Genomic DNA, 21621 nt, shown 5'->3' with positions numbered 1-21621 from the left:
GCCAGTGGGCACTACCTTCCCGAAGAAACCAAGCCCAGGTGGCTGAGAAGCCAAGGGGACAGGGGGACCAGAAGCCTCTAAGGGCTTGGAGCTGTTGTCCATGGTCAAAGGGAGATGCGGAGAGACTGCTGTCTGAGAAGGGACCTGAAGGTCTGCGCAGGTGCTAACTGGTGTGTCTGCAGAAGAGCAATTTGCAGACCGTGGATGGTGGTCTCTTGGGGCCACCCCGGCCTTCAGGCATGACGTACTGGCCTTGACCGCCGTCCTGAATTGCCCAGTTGGTGCAGCACCAAGCGTGGATATTGGTGCCTGGGCAGTCAGGTGGAGCTGGACCAACACTGTTCCTTCAGGGCCCTCTGAAATGGCATCCACGCTGGCCAGGGGAGGCTGGGAGGCACTGCTAGGCAAGGCTGGGCTCTGGGGGAGGGTCCCCAGGGTTGGCGGGATCTGGGGGTTGGCCTGTCCAGCCCACCTAGTCGGCCTGCCCTGCCTGGACCTGCTCGGCCAGCTGGGCCCGGCAGTCCAGCAGGTCATCCCGGAGGCGGGCAATGTCCTTTGCGTGCTGGGCCAGCGTGCGGTTCAGCTGGTCCATGTGGTCCCACAGGCCCTCCCTGGGCCCAAGGGACTCAGCCGCCAAGCTGTCCAGGCCCGCAGCCAACAGGCCCAGCCTCCCACAGGTACCTTCCACTTGCGCCACCCTCTGGTCGAAGTGACCCACCGCGAGCTGCAGTTCCTGGGCTGTGTCCTGGCAGCGGCTCAGCCCGCCAGCCACACTGGCCACGCCGGCCTTGAGTTGCTCCAGCTGCCCCCGCAGGCTCAGGACCTGCCTGTGGCCGGCCCGAAGCCACGAGCCTTGGCTGCTGACCTGCTCCTGGATGGCGTGGACCTGAGCCTCCACCTTGCGTTCCCGCTCATCCAGGGACGTGTTGGCGGCCAAGAGGGCATCAGAATACTCGCTGACAGAGTCACTGAGGCCCGTGAGCGACTTGCTCACAGAGTTCAGATTGACCTTGAGCAGGGTGATCTCGCCTTGGAGGGAGCTGCCCGTTGCTTCTGCCAGCTGCCCCTGGACCTCAGCCACGGTGCCATTGAGCTGCTGGAGCAGGGCCGCATGGCTGGCAACCTGGCGTAGGAGGGCCTCGCTCCGGCTCTGCCAGGCCTTCACTTCGGCTACAAGATTGTCCAGGATGGCTAAGGTGGTCCTAGGGGTACACGAGGCCTCCAGTGAAACCAGCCGTTGTTCCAGCACGGCCAGCTCCGTCTGCACGAGGGGCCGAGCCGATCTGCCTGCAGGAGCGCTATCGTGGCTCGGCTCCCCAGCCAGCGTCAGCAGGCGTTCCTCCAGCCTCTGCACGCGCTCTTCCAGCGTGGTGTGGAAGCCACGCACACCCCAGCCCCCCTCCTCCATCCCCAGACAGCAGCCCCTGGCTCCACCCTCTGTGCCGTTGACGGTCTCCAAGCCCTCCAGCAGCCCATCCACGCCCCCCTCGAGCATGGCAGCAGAGAGCCGCGTGAGGTCATTCCCATCGGGGGGGCTGTGGCCCCTTTGGGCTTCGGTCAATGACTGCAGCTTCCTCTCAAGGCTGTCCACGCGGGTACTGATCAAGGCCAGCTGGCCACAGCAGCTGCCCCTGCCAGCCACGCCCAAGCCCTGCAGCTGGGTACCCAGCTGTGAGAGCTCCCGGCGCAGGGCCAGCTCCCGGCCATCCAGGCTCTGGTGCAGCCTCCGGCTGGCCGCCTGGCCCTCCTCAAACTGCTGCTGCACCTCCTGCACCCGTAGGTCGCACGCATTCTGGACACCCTGCAGCTTCTGCTCGAAGCCATCCAGCAGGCTCCCCCAGAGTCGGTGCAGCCGTCGGTCCACATACTCGTCCAGCAGCGCCAGGGAGGTGAGCGGGGATGGGGGGGCCTCCCGTAGCCGCTGCAGGTGAGCCTCGTGGCCGAGGGCCAGTCCATGCACCTCGTCCAGCAGTTGCACCTTGGTCCGGAGTGTGTTGCTCACCTCTGTCACCTTGCTCAGGATCTCATCCAGAGGAGGAGTGAGTGGTCCTCCAGCTCTGTCTCTGGGGTTCACAAACCCCTCGGGGATGACCCCGAAGCCCACAGGGGCAGCAGGAGCGTTGGGGCCACCAGTCACCCTGTTGGGGTCTTCGTGGCTGGCCACCAGGCCACTGAGGGTACCATATGCTTGTGCCAGGCGCTGGACATCACCCTCCAGGCGTTCCAGCCGTTCACCAAACAGCCCTGGGCCTATCCTTCCTGGGAAAGAGGAAGAGAGAACCCCAGGGTCATCACTGGCCTGGCTCTCTCAGCTTGTCCTGTTGCCAGGCCACCCGAGAGGTTTTCTGGTCTGAGCCAACCTTGCTGGGTATGGTTCCCCCAGCTGTGGGAGGGGGCTCTGGGGGCTCACCCTCACATCCAGCACGAGATGCACCCTCCCCAGCCCTGATCGGGCTCAGCCAGCTTGTGTCAGTCCCCAGAAACCAATCACCTTGGCGAGGGTCTCCATGGGCAGACTCACCGTGGGGGCTGGAGGCTGCTCTGCTAGAAGGAAGGGGCCTGGGGCCTGGGCCCACCTGCCCCGAGGGAACCTGGGGCTCAGGCTCCAGCTGAGGTGGGGTGGCCGCGTGGTCCGTGAGATGCTCGGGGCAGCCTTCTCCAGCAAGGCCCGGGCAGCAACGCCAGGCGAGGTCCGTCACTGTCTTGTAGCCCACCTTGTATTTGGGTCTGAGCACTGTGCGGTACCTGGGCCAGGGGCGGGCAGAGGGCAGGGCTCTGTACCTGTGGGTTGAGGCTCCTGCCTCCTGGCTAGTGAGCTTGCCCCCTGGCTGGGGTCCAGGGCCACTCCAGACACTGGCAGAAGGTCTAGATGTCTCCCAGCTTCACTAAAACACCAGCATTTTTCCTTCTTCTGTGCTTAAGGTGACAGGCAGTGGGGTGGAAACAGGCCTTGCAGAGGCTCAGAGATGCGTTAGGGGAAGGGGCGGGTAGAAGCCCTGCCCCATCTTGTTTGCTTGGGGAAAGGCTAGTGGGAATTTAGCCTCAAGACTCCCAAGACCACTTGGACACCCTGTGACTCGTACTGCCATCAGAAATTCCACTCTGGCTTTGGGGGTACCTTGAAAACTTTTGACAAAACCCCAGCCCCTCCCTCTGGGTGGATGAGGGGTACAGCACTGGAGCTGGGGCAGGCAGCCCTTCACACTGCCTGGGGGCCACTCCCTACCTGGGGGCCACTTATTTCTTTCCCCTCCTTCCTAACCTACTCTGGGAATTCAGCTCTGGTCCTGGAAGCTGGCGGAATGGCACCTCTGACTTTGAGCACAGCGGGGAACGCTCAAGGGTGCAGGGCAGAGCTCACCATGTGTACTCTCTCCCCTGTTCAGCCGTGTACCTGTTTACCCACTGACACATGGGAATAAACAGGTCTGTTTTCAGACACATGTTTGAACGTCTCCAAGTACAGGCCTGTGCATCACACCTGCATGCAACACGTCCTCACAGCCCACCTGTCTGGCTGAAGCCCCAGAAATCTGGCCTCCCTCCTCTCACCCTTGGCCTGCCTTCTCCACGGTCACCACAACCCTCCCTGGGTCTACCCAAGGATCAACCATTGCTGGTGTTACCCTCTGCTCTCCCCTGTCCCCGGCCACCCCCCTTTGCCTCTGCTGCTTCTTCCTTGCCTTGCACTGCTTCTCCCCTGGGAGCCCTCCCCTGGGTCCCCTTGGGGGCTCCAACCAAGCCTGACCTGGCTCCCCCACCCCCGGCCCCCTCCAAATGGCCTGTGTTGGGGCAAGGGTAGGCTCTTTGGAGTCCAAGGAGTTATAACCCTTGTGGAGCTGGCTGCTACCCTCAGCTGAAGGCAGGCCTGGGGCTTATGCCCAGGGATCCTGAGTCGGTGGGATGGGGGTGCACTCACGTGACTGTCCCGGGGCACTTGGGCCCCCATCCACACTGCCGGTATTCAGCCTTTATGTAGTTATCCGCTCCCTCCTGTAGGACACAGGTCACATTCCTGTGTACAATGTAGGCACAGAGGGCCCTGCAGGGGGAAATGGCATCCTTGGAACATCTGGCCTGTGCCAGGCCCACTGAGGCTTCTACTCCTCCCCTCGCCCAGCTGCGGGCCTATAGGAAGGAGACCAGACTCCCATCTCTCCCCTGCCCCTTCTTGTTCCTGGGATCCAGGGCCCTTGGCCTGGGGTCCTGCCCCACTGCGGGTCTCTCCAATCCCAGCCTCGCCAGTGGGCTGGTCACTGGGCTAAGTAAGTGCTGTGCTGAACCAGGAGCCCAGTGCAGCTGCCTCCCTGCCTGGGGAAGAGGCCCACCCTGGATCCCCCTCAAGAGCCCTGCCACACTCCCCACCCTCCTCCAACTCCTTCACTGGCTTTCAACTCCTCGTCTCGGCATTGAAGCTTCTGAGATCCCAACATACTGCCTTTGAGACCACACTTCTCATCTTTCCTCCCGACTGAGTCCTGGGGAAATACATCCCACCCTGCAGTTTTCCGACCCCTGCTTTTGCTTCTGGTTCCTCCCTCTCAGATCACTTTTTGTACCACCTCCTCCAGGAAGCCTGCTCTGATGTGCCCAGGCCTATTGAGTGTCAGCCATGGGCTGGGTACACTCCTCCTATAATACCTCTCAAACTCAGCTAGAGTTCACATTCAGCTAGCACCCCAGGCAGAGGCCCTAACTCACCTGAAGCTACTAAAGGCCAGAAGCTGAGGCAGGGGAGGACACAAGGGCTAGGGAGGCTGCTGCCTGGCATAAGCCGACCACCTGTGGACTGCTATTGGGCTCTGGAGCCACAACACGGGCCCAGGACCCAGAAGCCCCCACCAGCTCTGCGGCCCAGCCACGTTGGGCCTCCCAAAGGGTCGCAGGGGTCCAGGCTGAGCATGGGAGGGGTCGAGCCGCCGGGCGCACGGCCTCCATCTCCTACCTGGCGGGGCAGGGGAGAGATGAGAGGCCCTGGCACGGGATGGGGGTGGCCCCGCGTGCTCCGCGTCGCGGACCGCCCGTCCTCCCTCCTCTCCCTCCACCTGGTCCACTGCGCCCGGAGTCTGCACACAGCGCAGCTGGAAAATGTTACTTCGCTGGAAAGGTTTCCGCGGGCACTGCCAGTACCCCAGCCGCCGCGCCAGGCCCCCTCGGCTTCTTTTCCTTCGCCAGCCCCGCAGCCCCCCGGAGCGTGGGGCGCCCGCCCGGGCGGGGGCTCATCCTGGGGTGTCCGGGGCCCCCGCGCGCGCCCGGGGCAGGTGGGAGCACCGCCCGGGCCCATCCCTCCCGCTTCCCGCCCGCGGCGCGGCCCGCGCTTACTTGTGCGGCCCCGGGCGCAGCCGCGGGCGCCATCCCGTCGTGTAGAGGCTGTAGCGGGAGGCACCGGGCGGCGCGGGCCGCGCGAGGAGCGGGGTGCCCTTGGCCTGCGCCCCAGAGAGAAGCGCCGCGACGGCGCACAGCCAAACCGGCAGGCGGCGGCGACCCATCGCGGCCCCCGGGTCTCCACCTGGCCCCGCGCGGGTCCCCGCCGGGTGTGCGCCCGCCGCCCCGCCGCTCGCCCGCCCGGGTCCCGCCGCCGGTCGCGGCCCCCGGAGCTCGCTGGCCCGGCCGCCTGGCGCTTCGCGGCGGCTGCGTCCCGCCGAGTGGCCGGCGCTGCTCGCGCCTGGGGCCGCCGAGGGGAGGCGGGAGGCGGGCTCTGCGCGTATTAGCATAAACTTGGGGCCGCGTCGCTCTCCTCCGCCGGCCCCCTCTCCGCCGCCGGCCCCCCGCCCCAGCTCCGAGCTGACGCCCGAGGGGCCTCCCGCGAGCGAGAGGTTAAGAAGAGAGCAGCCCCGGGGTGGCAGGGGCGCAGGCCGTCGCGCCCCGGGAGGCCCCCCAAACACACCCATCACCCATCCGCCACTGTCTCCCGCGTGCACCCGGGCGAGAAGCAGAGCCAGAACCCTGGAGCCGGCCTGGACGCGGGGCCGTCTAAGAACGCCCACCCGCGGGACACGCTGCTCTTAAAAACCCGTGTGTGCCCGGGGACCGCGGTCCAGGGCTCTGAAGCTGAGATGACCGCGTTTGGGGACGCGCCAGCAACACCTTCGCAGCCACTTCCTTGGAATCGGCCCCAGATGGTCCCTGTTGGCTAGCTCTGCCTCCCCGCAGCGTCATTGTCCCGGGGTGCCCAGGACATCTGATAACTCTGCCTACGCCTCCCCGGACAACTTAACCCCTCTCTGCTTGCGAACCCTCCGCAACCCAGTCTGGTGGCCAGGCTGTCCTTCTGGTTCCCTGGTGGAGTGCGTCTTACCTCTGCCTCTCTCAGGTCTCTGGCTGCACGGAGTCCTGAACGCCCGTCACCCCTCCAGCCCAGCCAAAGGTGCTTTGCTTCTCTTTGTGCAACTAAAGCTCTTAGCAGGCTGGCTGGACTGCAGCGCCGGCCTATTTTCAGTGTCTGGTCAAAGAAAACCTTTAGGTCTTTCTCACAAGGAGTTGCTGTTAAGTCAGGCTTCCTCCGTATTTCCCTTGTGAAACTGACTCTTGGAACCCAAGAGTTGACCTTTACAGCCATCCTCATTCAATGTCATCTTGTTGGCTTTCTAAGCTGCAAAAAGCCTTTTGAATCCTGCTCTGTCCGCCAACAGATTGCCGCTTCTTCCTGGCGTGATCTCAACCACACAGGTGATCACAGCCACCTGTGTCTTGCCCCAAGTAAAGATAGGTGTGCAGAAGGCACAGAACTCTGAGGCACACCTGGAGAGGCCTCTCTCCAACCGGACTTTGAGATGTGAATTCACACCCTTTGGGGAAAGTGATGCTGTCAGAGGTGCTGGACTAGGGCAGGTCTGAAGCCCACATCTGCACCTCTGCCCTCTCCCAGCCATGCTGGCTTGCGGGTCTTGGAGCAGGGGGTGGAGCTGGCACACACCTGAGCCAAGCAGGCCAGTTGTTCTCTCTCCTGGGTTTTGAAATTGAAACGCAGAGGCTGAGGGTGATCCGGCTTCCAGGTGGAGACTCTATTTGTTTCCTAGGGCTGCTGTAACAAATTACTACAAATACAGTGGCTTCAAACAACAGAAATTTATTCTTCCACAATCCTAGAGGTTAGAAGTCTGAAATCAAGGTGTCAGCAGGGCCACAGGGAAGATTCCTTCCTGGCCTCTTGAAGCTTCTGGTGGCTTCTGGCATCCTTGGCACTCTTTGGCTTGTAGCTGCATCTCCCAGTGTCTGTTTCTGTCTTTAACGTGGCCTTCTCTCTTGTCTCTACATGGCCTTCTTCACAAGGCCCTCGTCTCTCTGTGTCTCTGGGTCCTCTCCTCCTACGAGGTCACCTGTCATTGAATTTAGGTCCCAGTCTAATCCAGTTTGACCTCATCTTAAGTAATTACATCTTCAGAGACCCTATTTCCAAATAAGGTCCTATTCTAAGGCTCTAGGTGGACATGAATTTTGCGGGAACGCCATTCAACCCACTACAGGGTCCCTGAGGGGTAGTGAGAGGACAGGCCAGGGTACCCTGTAGCCATAGCTCCGTGGGAGTTATGGGGAAGCTGAGGAAGAGAGCTCGTAGGAGGAGAACAGGGCAGAGTGGAGGGGCTATGTACTCAGGGAGAAGTACGGTGAGTTGCCATTTGGTGACTGGCTTCCTCTGTCTGCTTCCAATAACCCACTTCACTTGAGCCAGCTCCAGTGGGTTTCTGATCCCAGCAAATGATGCCTAAGACAGCCTTCATCCTCCACCACAAATCCACCCAATGTGCTCCAGACTTTAACAAAGATGTCCATCTCACTGGGCAAGATACACAGTATCCATAACATGATCTTGATCTTGTAGCCACTGAATTTCTACTTCTCAGAAAGTGAGAGACATCTGAGTGGAAGATGAGCGGAGCCTGGCTCTTCCCCCTAGGCTGGGTTCTGACTGCCTGGCAGCACTGCCCATCCGGCTCTGGAAAAAACTCCCCACCTCCCTGCTCCAGAGCTCTGATCCTTTTCCAAGGGGTCCCACCCCTTCCTCTCACTCCCTTCCTCAACCCAGATGTGGGACCCACAACTCAGAGGGAGGAGGCTGGGCCTTGTCTGAACTTGGAAAAGCCCAAATAATAAAGGGCCGAAAGGACAGATGGACCCCGCTTCCCCCTTCCCCAGGTGGTTGACATCAAACACCATGCTCCCTCTCTAATTGGAACAGTTTTGGGAGCCAGCACTGGGGCCACATCCTGGTAGGGGAGGAGGACATGGGTGGAGGAGATGCTCGGGGTCTTGGCTGTATCCAGCCAGCGGCTGAGGTCCCCCCCCCACCACAGATGATGAGGCTACATTGCATCTGCCAGACAGGAAACCTAGGGAGGCCAGAGGCAAGGGAGGAAGACAGATGGTCGTGTCCTCCCCCCACTCGGGCTGGAGTTTCTGCACCTGGATGGAGGTGGGCTGAGGGGCCACACACAGGATCAGGCTTTCTGTTCTCAGGGACGTGCACAGCCATATCCAGACACATCCTGTCTACCCCAGTCCACTTCCAGACACGTGCAGCGCAGAAGCAGATTTCCCCAACTTTCATTAGCCACCGGTGACAGATGTGCCACCTCTCTCTTCAGGAAAAAAATGGAGGATGCCATCAGGATGACAAGATAAACCTGGACAGGAATGAGTGTAGTCTTGCATTTAGGGTTCAGGGGGGTGACCATAAGTGGGCACCTCTGCCAGACTCTGGAGCTTCCTTCCTTTTTCCACAGGCTCCCTAGGGCAGAAGGAAGAACTGTGTCCTAAGAGCAGAGAAGACGAGAGACTGGATCCCAGGAAGCTGCAGTGAGATAGATGGTGAGTTCACACATAGCTCCTGTGGAGCCTGGCATCCCATTGCCTGCCTCCACGCACTTCTCAGAATCCGAGGCGGTTCCTCTCCCCTCTCCGGGCTCCATCCACCTGCTCCAGGATGTGCTCTCCTTTTTCACTGAGGCCCCACCACAGAAGATCACTGAGAGCCTCACAAAATTTTCTGGAATGTAGCTCCCCTGAAAGAGACAGAAATAGCACTGCAACTGCTGACTTTCTGGCACAAGCCCTTCCCATCGCAGATGAGCCCCTGCCACTGGGAGAAGCACACCTCCCCCTTCCCCAAGCCACCTGTGCAGCTCAGCCTTCCTGCACGTGAGGCACCTTTGCAAGTGCTGTGTAGCAAGGCTCTACCCGGGCCCACTCTCTCCTCAACATAAACATTAGCGTGCTCAAAGCCCAGCTGGCATTTTGATTACACCCACACCTTCAAAAGAGCTTACTGTCAAATCCACATGCGTTGCAGAGCAGGGGTTCGGAGTGGCCCCTTCCAGCTGGGCAGAAGCATGGCCTCTCTGGGACCTGGAGTGGGTAGTTATGCAGCCCCAAGGTGAGGGCCTGAGAGAGAGTCCAGAAATCAGGGAAATTGGACTCAGTAAAGCCCGGGTTGCTAAGAGTTGCTTAGAAGCAACTTAAAAATTGTGCAGCTGGGCTTCCCTGGTGGCGCAGTGGTTGAGAATCTGCCTGCTAATGCAGGGGAAACGGGTTCGAGCCCTGGTCTGAGAGGATCCCATATGCCGCGGAGCAACCAGGCCCGTGAGCCACAACTACTGAGCCTGCGCATCTGGAGCCTGTGCTCCGCAACTAGAGAGGCCGCGATAGTGAAGAGTGGTCCCCGCTTGCCACAACTAGAGAAAGCCCTCACACAGAAACGAAGACCCAACACAGCAAAAATAAATACATAAATTACTAAACTCTTACCCCCAACATCTTCTTTTAAAAAAAAAAAATTGTGCGGCGCTGACGGGTCTCAGCATGGACACATGCAAACCAGATGCGATCATTATGCAAATAATATGCAAAATACATGTGTGGGCCTCCCGACCATTGCAAATGCCAGATGTGGCCCTTGGGGATCCTGGGTTTAGCTGAGCCAGGCTGTGGGGCTGAGAGATGACCCAGGACTAGTCTCTTACGGTGAGCAGGAGGGGCTCAGCTCTGAGGCCTTTCACACACTTACGGAAGGAACCAGACGGGGAGTCAATCAGACCTCCAATCACAGGCCCCGTGACCTTCCTGGAGGCACTTCACCCCTCTGAGCCTCTGTCTTCTCATCTGCAAAATGGTCGACTACGAGGACTAATTGAGAACATTGGCTAAAGGCCCCATCTGCACAGCCAGGCACATAAGAGACACCTTTCACTCACTGAAATGCAGGACCTCCAAGGACAACATCGCAGCTGTGGGCTTGGGGAAGGTCAGGGTTGGATGGGTCAAGAATCCACATACTCCTCGTTCATTCAGAATCTGTCAGAGGTCCCACTTAACAGGGGGTGTGGTGGATGCTGGTGGTACCCTGCCAGACCCCCTGTCCCTGGCCAGAGCACTCACGATCCCCACCCCCACCCCCACTGCTAATGACTAATGCCCACAGCTGCCCCTCCTGCGGATTGCTGTTGGCTAATGAGAGCTGCCTCCCCTGGGAAGTTCCAGACCCTCCCATCCCACAGCCAGCAACTGGCTGATACAGGGATATGACGGGCTGGCCTCCTCACCTCAAGGGGACAGTCCAGCCGTGTGGTTATATCCCAGAGCACCCCTGCCCCCCATCAGGCCACATCTAGACTCCACCTGGGATCCCATTCTCGCTCCGCCCCTTCCCTCTCCTGCTTCCCTCCCTCCCTCCCTCCCTCCCTCCCTCCCTCCCATATGCGTTTCTCCTGGGAGGCCTCCCTTCATAAATCTCGTGTTCCTGAATCCCTATTTCCAGCTGTGCTTCTGGGAAACCCAACCCAAGACAGGGAGACAGCCCTGCAATCAGAGGGGGATAATGAATGTGATACTCACTATGTCAAGGACCATAGGGAGGTATGGGATCACAGAGGAAGAAGTGACCAGAGTTGGGAGAACGGATCAGAGACCTCTCCACAGACAGCCACCACTAGAGATCAACTGTGGGGAGAAAGCATCCAGGTGGCGGGCGCAGCATGTACAAGGCCTGGCGGCAGGAGACAGCCTGTGGGTTTGGGGAGCCTGGCAGAGCTCCAGTGGGGGGGCCTGGCCCCAAGAGAGACTGGCAGGCGCCAGAAAAGAGGGGCCTTGAATCCCCCCTGAAGAGTCTGGACTTTACAGCAGGGGAACAACACATACAGAACTGCCTCCAAAAATGTCCCTTGGCTACCACTGCTCTGAGCAGGCAGGGTGCCAGGGCAGCGCCTGCAACATTCAACCACCAGGCTGACAGGGATGGGGAGGCGGATTGGGCGGGGGGAACGGGGTGAATCCCAAAGGCTTTCAGGACAGAGAGCTGACAGGCCTTGGTAGCAGTCTGCGGGTGTGGGGAGGATTCTGGAAGGTGCCAGGCAGACCAAATGTCAGACAGCACATTAGGGTGCGGCTGGGTGACGTGTGGTCAAGCGTGGGGAGAGAGGAGGGTGTCATGAGCCGCACGGGGCAGGGGTCTGCATTCCCCGTGCGGCCACAGGGCAGCCACAGCCAGGCCGTCCTGAGCCGGAGGCCTCGGTGAAGGCGGGCGCCGATGGGAGTGGATGGCAAGCTGGCCTGCTTCCAGCAGGCGGCCCAGGAGCTGCTCCCGCTGGAGGGGCGGATGCAAGGCCCTGGGAAGACTCGCCTGCTTCCCTCTCTCTCCTATTCATGGACACCAGAGTTAAAAACCACACGGGATTACCACTGCTTACAGAGGAGGCAGGCATGGGATGGGCGGGTGCAGAGCAGCTGAGCCAGGCCGGGGAGGAAGGGGTGGTCGTTGCCATGGAAAACTCACGCTTGGGTAGGCAGAACCTGACCTCTACCCAGACACTGCCCTGATCTCAGACCTGCTCTGCCTTAATTCCTAATGCTCGGGGACCTCTGCTGCGCACCGGCTCCCTGCTGCAAGCACAGACAGGTGGGCCCCAGGCTCTGTGCTCAAGGCACCTGGGACTGAGAGGCAGAGGTGGCTGAGAGTCGGGAGAAGCCTGGGGTTGGCGGGGAGGTCAGGAGAGGGACCTGGGGGGGGGGGGAGGGGCACGAGAATCCCTGGTGGGACGTGAGCTCCAATGAGAGTGGGGCTCTCTGGAGGGGATGTTTCTGGGATGGGGAGGGCCGTTTTCGGGCTGAGGACTTGGGGGTGGTGCACAGAGATGCTTGGTCTTCACCCTGTGAATCCAACTCGCCTGCCACTTCCTGTGTGCCACGGTCATTGTCTTTCTGCATCGAGCTGCCCTCCCAAGAGATAGTCCATGATGCAGGCGCCACCTCCTGCCTGTGTTTGCTGAGTGGATGAACTGTGGGTCCCCCTGTAGCCATGAGGAGGGTACACTGGGGAAGGTGGTGGTCCAGGCAAGAGATGCTGAGGATGAGAGAGGACAGGCATTTGGAGGGAGAGTTACCAGGCTTCCAAGAGTTGGCTGGAGAGCTGGGTCAGGGCCAAGGTCAGAGTCATGGGCCAGCACCCCTGCGAGGTCCCAGGCTCTGTCTCCCTGCCCGTTTCACACTTAGTGCTAGACAGTACATCTGGCAACTATTCAAAGGGCTTCCAGCCAGGGTCTGACCTCTCTGACCCCCAGCCAGAGCGGCCCACACACCTGCTCTTGCCACCCACCATGTGACAATGGGGCCTTCCCCAGGTTGAGCCTCCGCAGCCAGGGGCTCCCACATTCCTGGCTGCACTGATGTTGGCCGGCAGCCCCAGTTCCTTTGGGAAAGGCCAGGCAGGAGGCTCCCACGGTGGGACTTTATCCCTCCCTCCCCTCCCCCGCCCGGGGGCTGTGCTGGGATTAGGGCACCCTCCTCCCCTGCTGTGTCTCATCACTGCCCATGTGGTCCAACCACTACTGAGTGCGTCTGCAATGGCAGGCTCCTTCCCTCACACCTCCTCCTCCCATGCCTCCCTCTGTCCCCCTCAGCTACTGGCCATGGAGTCCCCGGGTGGGTGATGGGAGGGGGACAGGGCAGCAGGCTGTGCTGGTACCAAGGGGGCAGGCCGGAACTGCTGCATGCAGTCAAGGGTGGAAGGGAGGGACCTCCCTGGTGGCACAGAGGTTAAGAATCCGCCTGCCAATGCAGGGGACACAGGTTCAATCCCTGGTCCGTGAAGATCCCACATGCCGCGGAGCAACTAAGCTCGTGAGCCACAACTACTGAGTCTGCGCTTTAGAGCCCGCGAGCCACAACTACTGAGCCCGCGTGCCTAAAGCCCGTGCTCTGTAACGAGAAGCCACCGCAACGAGAAGCCCGCGCACCTCAATGAAGAGTCGCCCCCGCTCGCCACAACTAGAGAAAGCCCGCGCGCAGCAATGAAGACCCAACGCAAAAAATAAATTAAAAAAAAAAAAAAAAAAAAAAAGGATGGAGGGGAGTGGAAGGCGTCCGGGAGGATGAGGAGAACAGGGAGCCTCAGTGACTTCTGAGGGGCTCCAGGACTCCAGTTTTCCAGCTTGGGGGTCTGTTTTGCCGTGACAAGGGAAGAGAGGAGACAAAAGTGTGGAGGGCAGTCACGTTGGCTTGGAGGTGCCTGCAGGTGCCCTGGAGGAGTTGGGTGTCCTGTTTGTCCATTGCTCCTTCCCAGCTGAGGTGGGGGGCTGCGTGCCCCTAGGGCAAGATCAGAGCCGCCCCCCCTGAACACCATCCCACACGGATGGTGGCCAGTTAGTGGTCCTGGGGACCTCACTCCTCCCAGATGCTGGGGGGAAGGGCACCAGGTCAGAGGTCGTGAGGGTTCCTTCTACCTGGGCAGCTGGCTGAGGCCCCGAGCCGCCCTTTGCTCCACTGAGCTGGCACCTCCCAGGCAAGTGCTCCACCACCACCCACCCCTTCTGCTTCGGGTCGCCGTGTCCCCATCCTTTCCCCTCTCCCCCCCTCCCCCCAGTCTCTCCCTCTCCTCTCCTCTCCAAACTTCCTTCTCCTTTTCCCATAATAAGGAAGAGCCATGATTGCCCATCATATCCAGAAGCCAAATTGTCAGCAACAGAAAAAGTGGTTTCCCCCACTTGGAGGGCTCTGACTTTAGACACCCAAGGTCCAGGCGGGTGGCATTCCCAGGAGGAGGTAGGAGATGGCTACACTCTGTCCTGGGGAGGGACACCCTCCCCGGAAAGGACTGATGGCTCCTAATACAGGGGGAAATGAAGACTCCCCCCCGCACCACGAAAAAGTTTTCATAACGAAAACAAATTGAAGGTTCATAACCTGCCTGATCTGGTTTGTCCGAAACTGGAGAGAAGTTAACTATTGGCAAAAGTTAAGACCATGGGAATGAAGAGATCGCTCTCCACAGGAGTCTGTGTGGGTGAAAAGAAAGCTGGGATGTTTACGGTAAAAACCGAGGAACAAGAGTCAGTGAAGGAGATAAGAAAGATGAGGTCAGAGGAGAAGAAGGAATTTGGAAGTGGGGAGTGGGGAGAGATGCCAGCTGAGACCAGGAGGGGAGACATTTTCAGGAGACTCAGAATAGCAGCAGGTGAGGGCTTGGATTTCCTGACCAAATGAGAGGGCAGTGGGGCCCTTGGCCTGGACCAAGCTGGGCTGAAACAGGATGAAGGGGTGTGGAGTGGAGACGGTGCCTGTGGGGAAGGAGGGTGCGGGGAGACAAAGGCAGATGAACGAATGAGTCCAGAGAAGGTCCAGAGGCGGCTGGGGCTTCTGAGAAGGAGGAACTAGGCGTGTTTCTAGTGAGGGGAAGGAGCCAGGGAGAGGGAGCGGTTGGAGGCCCAGAGGAAGGGAAGCGAGGCCCCCAAAGGGACAGGACCCAGGCCCAAGGGAAGAGGATGGAAGAGGAGGAGGGCCAGGAGGGTGCGGGAAGCAGGGGACCTGCAGGTGCAGCGGGGAGAGGCGGAGGGGCTCCTTGTTTTAAATGGCAGGTGAGGTTCTCCCCCTGGATTTGGGGTGAGGATGGAGGGATGTTTAGGCAGGGCCAACGAGAAGTGCAGGTTTGAGGAAGGGTGGCAAGGAAAGGGCCCTGGAGCGTCTGGATCACAGGGTGTGCAGTGGCCGCCAGGCCCCAGTGACTTTCCACTGACCACAGCCCTCCACAGCTGGAGGGCGGGGCCCAAACCAAGGCTTATAGGGCTTATCCCAGGCTGTGAGTGCAGATCTGGGGAGGGGGGACCTGAGGGCCTAAAGGTTGGGTGCTCCCTCACCCAGGTTCCCAGAGGAAAATACATTTAGAATCAGCAGAAACATGACAGTGCCTTCAAAAAGTACCTGAAACCAGGTGTGTAAATTATTAAACACGGCTTTGCTATATGTTTTGTGACAATGTAAAATAAAACAACCCCCCCCAAGTTTTCAACTTGAAAGAAAAGAAAAAACAAAGGAAAATATGAATGTTTGGGAACAACCCAACCGGTGCTGGCATTTCCGTGGCCCTTGCTACCTGGCTGGTGTCATCAGCCTGCCCACCCGCCTGGCCTGCCTATCTCTGTGCTTGCAAACATTTTTCATTCTTCTTCAGTTTTTGACATCTTAACCAACGTTGGCTGTGGTTTCTTTCTTGGTAATTGTAATTATTTTAAGTGCAGTCTGTTGTCATTTTCCACCAAGGATCTAGAGGCTATCCAGGGAGTTAAGTGACGGTACAGTTTTCCAGAATCATTAACACCTAGCACCAAAATCGAGTGACTGATACCATTCCAAGCCAAGTGTCACTTACTTAGTGAAGGTAAACGCTGGTTAATATAGCCTGTCAAAAAAATCCACAAGTTTTGTGCAAACTTCAGGATTTTTAAATCTTGGAAATCAGAAAGATTTAGCATTTTGTGTTTGCCAGTTTTCTGTCATAAAAAAGTCAATCTTGAAGAAGCTAAAATGTTTACCAGGAAAAGACCGTGCCTTGTCTTTTTCTTTTTCTTTTTTTCTTTCTTTTTTCCTTTTTTTTGCGGTACGCGGGCCTCTCACTGTTGTGGCCTCTCCCGTTGCGGAGCACAGGCTCCAGATGCGCAGGCTCAGCGGCCATGGCTCACGGGCCTAGCTGCTCCGCAGCATGTGGGATCTTCCCGGACTGGAACATGAACCCGTGTCCCCTGCATCGGCAGGCAGACTCTCAACCACTGCGCCACCAGGGAAGCCCCCCTTGTTTTTTTCTGACGGTGTATTTTTGGAGTTCTTGGAGATCAGAATAAGAACTAAAGGAGAAGAAATCTTTCGATCAGTGAAGAGTGCCAGTTTCTACAAAAGTGTGCAAATTCTAAATAAACTGCTGGGAAAATTAAAAACTGAAATGGTACAGGGTTTGTGATAATCAAATTTCCCCAGCTTAAAAAAAAAATGAGTATTGGACCCTGGAGTGGGTCCATGGAGAGTCCTTGTCTTATTCTCTCTCTTGTATTGTGTGTTTAGAAGTTTCCATAATAAAATATATTTTTTTTAATTAAAAAAAAAGGAACAGATGGAACAATTGACAATAGATGCTGGTCTTTCCTCTTTTGCTTTCTCATTTTGGAAGCTGTACTGTATGTTGCCTTCCACGGTCCTGACCTTTCCTTTTCTGGTTTTCATAAAATACAAACCAACCAACCAACAACAAAAAAACACTTTCTATTATACGTCAACAAAGTACCGATCAATTCCTCCCACCCAGGGTCTCTTTTTCCCTTCTTCCTTCTCGCCCACCCAATCAGAAATATTTTAGATGCTTTTGCTGGCCCTTTCCCCCCTCCTCAACTCCTACCTTTTGTCAAGATAATTCAGCACCTTCCGTTGTAGGTTAGCAATGGGTCTTATCGCATCTCTCTTCTGTTTTGTTTTGTTTTTTAACGTATTTAGTGCTTATATTACAAATGCCATCTCATCTGTCATTATCCATTTGGCGCTAACTCTACATAAATTGGTAGGTTCTCAGCTACCATGGATGGCTTCCTCTTTTCTTCACCTCGTCTCCAAACTGACTCCTTTATTACCTGATTAGATTCCTTTGCCAGGCATTTTCCACGGGGTCCAGGGAGAGTCTCTGGACCTTTGAGCTTCTTCTATCCCAGGTATGTAAAGGGCACCTTGGCTGGCACAGGATGCTTTTCTCTTTTCTAACTTTTAAAATGTGTGGTTTCAGGCCGATTCTCTTAACTTGTTCTCTCATTCGGGAAGCTCCTAAGAGTTTTCCCTTTAATCATGGCATTCAGGAATCTTCCCAGGCTGTGCCTGGATGTCTGATTTTTTCCATCATTCCTGCCTGGAACTCCACGAGCCCTTTCAAACCCAAGTCTGTCTTCAAACCATGGAAAAATTTCTTTCTCGTTTTAAAATTATGGTTTCTCCTCCATGTGTTGCTTTTTTCCTTCTAGGCTTTGTATTATTCCCATATGATGTCTCCTGGGTTTCTCTCCTCCTAGGCTCTGGGTTTTCCCTGAATGATTTCTGTTTGCTATTTTTGCTTTGTGTGTTGCCTTCTCTCTTCCATTTGGTTTCCCAGGTCTTCATCCTCTCCTCCAATACGTTTTAAATTTAAAATCATGTTTCCTACTTCAAGAAAGTATTTTCTTTCACATCCGATTTTTTTTAATGTTCTTATTGTTTTTTCTTTTTCATGTTGTTGTGCAGGTTGTGGTTTGACTCCTGTGATTCTGAGCAAACTGCAGGCTCTTACTCCTGGCTGTTGGTTTCCTTCGGGTGCCTATTTTCCCTTTGTCTTTGTTTTTTTTCCCCAAACTTCAATATAAATTTTATTAAGTTCCACATTTTCCCCAGCTTTACTGAGATATAATTAACAGATAGAAACTATATATACTTAAGGTATACAGCGTGACGTTTTGATGTATGTATACACTGTAAAATGATTACCACAATCAAGCTAATTAATACATCCATCACCTCACACAGTTTTCTTGGTGGTGGTGAGAATACTTAAGAGCAACTCTCTTAGTGAATTTCAAGTACATAATACAGTATTATTCATTATAGTCATACACTGTCATTCGATCTCCAGAACTGATTCATCCTGTATAACTGAAATTTTGCACCCCTCCACCAACATCTCCCCCATGCCCCCCAGCCCATGGCAACCACCATTCTATTCTCTGCTTTACTGACTTCAACATTTTTAGATTCCACATATAAGTGAGATCATACTGTATTTGTCCTTCTCTGTCTGGCTCGTGTCACTTAGCATAATACCCACCAGGTCCAGCCAAGTCTCAAATGGCAGGATTTCCTTCTTTTTAAAGGCTGAATAATATTCCATGGTATGAACAGACCTCATTTTCATTATCCATTCATCTGAAATGATCCCAAGCATCTTTTCTGACCGTAATGGAATGAAACTAGAAATCAGTAACAGTAAGAAAACAAAAATTCACTAATACGTGGAAACTAAACACCACACTCTTGAACAACTATTGGGTCAAACAGGAAATCAAAAGGGAATCTTAAAAAATATCTTGAGACAAACAAAAATGAAAACACAACATACCAAAACATACGGGATGCTGCAAATGCAGTACCAAGAGGGAAGTTGATCCTCTTGCCTTGTTGCAGCTCTAATCACCCCCAGGGCTCAGGTCCAACAGATAGGCTGGCTGTGCCTTGTGGTGCCCCAGGAGGGAGTGCTCTGTGTCCCCAGGGACAGGGAGGGATTCCGCAGGTCCTCCCAGGAGCACCCAAAGCTGCCGGCCCCGGCTCTCTGGTGGATCCAAGCCCTCTCCTGGAACCAAGCAGACCTGATTCTCACCCAAGGCTGTCTCTGCTGCAGGTCCCTACTGTCCAGCCCGCAGGGAGCCAGCCCTCTTGGCCAGGCCTGGCTGCTGACTGACCTTGAGCTCTGCTGTAGTAGCACTTTTGGAGTTGGGAAGGAGGGCGGTCCTAATCCAGGAGGTTTAATTAAAGAGAGGTTCTCAAAAAAAAAAGAGAGAGGTTCTCGGGTTTCATGGCTGTTGAAGAGATGACTGGGATCAATCATCTTGTGCAGCGTTACAAAAATATATCAGAAAAAGAAAAAGCAACCAAATGGAATTGACTTGAATAAAATGCACTACTAGGTCTATGAGAGGACATCTGAATGTGTGGAAACTGAGTGGTATGGAAATGAGAAAGGCTGGGACCTGGGCCCCTTTGCTGGGACGTGTGCCACTTTGCTGCAGTGCTTGCACCTGGACACACCTCTCCTCCAGCAACAAAATACAAAGAAGCTGTAAGGGACTAAAAATAACTGCGTGCATGAGCAGCTGGGGCAAATTCTGGACCTAAAAGATACAAAGAGACCAAAAAACCCAACTGCCAATTTTGAAGAGCCCGGGAGCAAAAACAGCGTGTCAGGAGCAAAAGCAGCGTACTGCGCATGCCCCCTGCACACACCACCCTCTAAGGGGTGGGCAAAACACCTAAGCCACCCCTCTGGCCCGACCCCTGGACACACCCCTACCCTCACCCCACATAAGAAATAAGCTTGCCTCCCCTCAGGAGGAGAACAAGCAAGGGAACCTGTTGCTTGCTCTCCCATCTGCTGCAGGAGGGGCCCCAACAAAGTCTTGCCTGAATTTCTTGTCTGGCCTCTAGTCAATTTCTATTGATTGGGGAAGGCTAAGAACCCTGGCTGGTAGCAGAAAGTTTGCGGGTTTTCTGTACATCTTTGGGGTCTGGTGATAGTGAAGTTTTGTGAGGAAAGGAAAGGCTGTCAGATGCTCTCAGTTCTGTTTCTGGCATAGCATGATGTACCTACCAAAAGAGTTTTGCAAACCTTTGGAAGCAGGGTGCTCATGAAACGTGCAGGAGGAAGAGGATTTCTTTAACACACCTGCAGCGGTGATGGGTGACGGACAACGCTGAGATCCCGTGAGGGCCTGGGAAGTTGTAGTAAATGATCCTTCTCATCCTGCAGGTATTCAGTGGGTCCAACTGATAGCCCTGTTTCCAAATCCGAATGTATCTTTTTTATTTTAACTTCCTCTACCACATGGTAAGCTCCCAGGAATTTTTTCTCAAGAGCTTCAAAGTGAAACTATAGATATTTTCTTTGTCTTTAAAAGCCATAAAAGATCATCTGAGAGGAATTATGAACATTTCAAAACCACTTGGGGCAGAGTGGATAAATTACGCCAAAAAAATAATTCCTAAGGACTTTAAAGTTGAAAAATAAATTTTTTTTCAGGAGGAAAAAGAACTTCGGATATAAAATAAAATGACAGCCATTTGGATTATGTATTTCTCCTGCTGGGTCAGAAGGAAAATATTCAATTAAAATCTATTATAAAAGATGGGTTTCTAGATTATCAGATTTAAACTTCCACTTCCCTAGAAAAAATCATGACCAAGTGAAACAAATTTTTGAACTGCCCCATTCAGACAGAACAAAATAAGAAATAGAAATGGCCAAACATGTGTAAGACTTGCGCAGACTGGAAACACTTTTTGGATCCCAGAATTCAGAGTGTGTTTTATGAAACTCTGAAAGCATCACTTCTGCGGTGATTGCATCAGCCTAATCGACCTCAGCAGCTTGTTGATTTGACATTGACATGGTCTTCACCACCCTTCTCCTGGGTCTCAGCTATTATATGTGTCAGTGCAGGAAGCTCATTTTCTACCCTTTGTGGCCTAGAAATCTACTTTTGCTGCCCTATCATGAGAGAGTTCTGGCTCTGACGGCTGCTGAGTGGGACAAATCACAACAGGGAACACTTCCTAAGTCCTTACTCTTTCCAGCCACTGGGAACACCCTGAACTCATTAGTTCATTCAGTCTTCAAGCAACCCTTAGGGATGAGATCATTAGCCTCATTTCTTGGGTGAGTAAAGTGAGGCTCAGTGATCTGCCCAAGGTCACACAGCAAGTAAGACTCAAACCCGAAGCTCCCGACACCAAAACCAGTCTCATTAACCAAACAGGTAAACTGCATTCTGGATGGACTCATCTGCATTCACTGAGATAAAAATGATGCACTACTTCTTTAACCTCATCTCCAAGAACTTTTCACTTCAGGAAGTATAATGGGTTTTATATACATTTCAGGATGATTAGACTTTCCCATATAGTTCTAAAGCTCCCTGCTGAGTAGGGCTAGCTGTGCAACGTCTTCTCTGTTGCTGGGATGACATAAAGAAGATACAGTAGAGAGAAACGTTATAAAATGATTCTTCTGTCATTAAAAAATAAATTGCCCTGGCTAAACAAACTAGGATGTTTATATAATGGAGTACTACTCAGCAACAAAAAGGAAAACAGTACTGACTCATGTAGATGAATCCCAAAGGCCTTATGCTGGGTAAAATAAGGCAGACACAAAAGAATACATAGTGTATGAAATTCTAGAAAAGGCAAAGCTGATGTATTAGCTTGCTAGGACTGCCACAGGCTAGGAGGCTTAAACAACAGAAATGTATTTTCTTACAGTTCTGGAGGCTAGAAGTCCAAGATCAAGGTGTTGGCAGGGCTGGTTCCTTCTGAGGCCTCTCTCCTTGGCTTGTAGATGGTCATCTTCTCCCTGTGTCCTCACGTGGTCTTTCTTCCACTGATGTGCATATGTGTGTCTTGATCTCTTCTTCTAAGGACACCAGTTATACTGGACCAGGGCCCACCCATATGACCTTATTTTACCTTCATTACCTCTTTAAAGGTCCTACCTCCAAATACAGCCACATTCTGAGGTCGTGGGGCTAGGGCTTCAACATATGAATTTTGGGAAAACACAGTTCAGCCCATAACACCTAATCT

The 21621-nt window shown here is 54.9% G+C and overlaps 1 protein-coding gene across 1 annotated transcript; it reads right to left on the bottom strand.

Moving 5' to 3' along the window:
- Positions 1-355: 355 nt before the first annotated feature.
- EMILIN3 (elastin microfibril interfacer 3) lies at positions 356-5716 on the bottom strand. Its single transcript, XM_081257364.1, has 4 exons — positions 5323-5716; positions 3920-4042; positions 2522-2745; positions 356-2259 (listed from the first exon to the last, which is right to left on the bottom strand). The coding sequence occupies exons 1-4, from the start codon at positions 5712-5714 to the stop codon at positions 473-475; spliced, it is 2526 nt and encodes an 841-aa protein (XP_081113490.1). The 5' UTR covers positions 5715-5716; the 3' UTR covers positions 356-472.
- Between the last annotated feature and the right edge of the window lie 15905 nt (positions 5717-21621).

This window comes from Mesoplodon bidens (assembly GCF_964165515.1).
Source record: "Mesoplodon bidens genome assembly, chromosome: 15".
Taxonomy (NCBI): domain Eukaryota; kingdom Metazoa; phylum Chordata; class Mammalia; order Artiodactyla; family Ziphiidae; genus Mesoplodon; species Mesoplodon bidens.
Note: the sequence above shows the minus strand (reverse complement) of the source record. Positions and strands in the feature narration are given on the sequence as shown.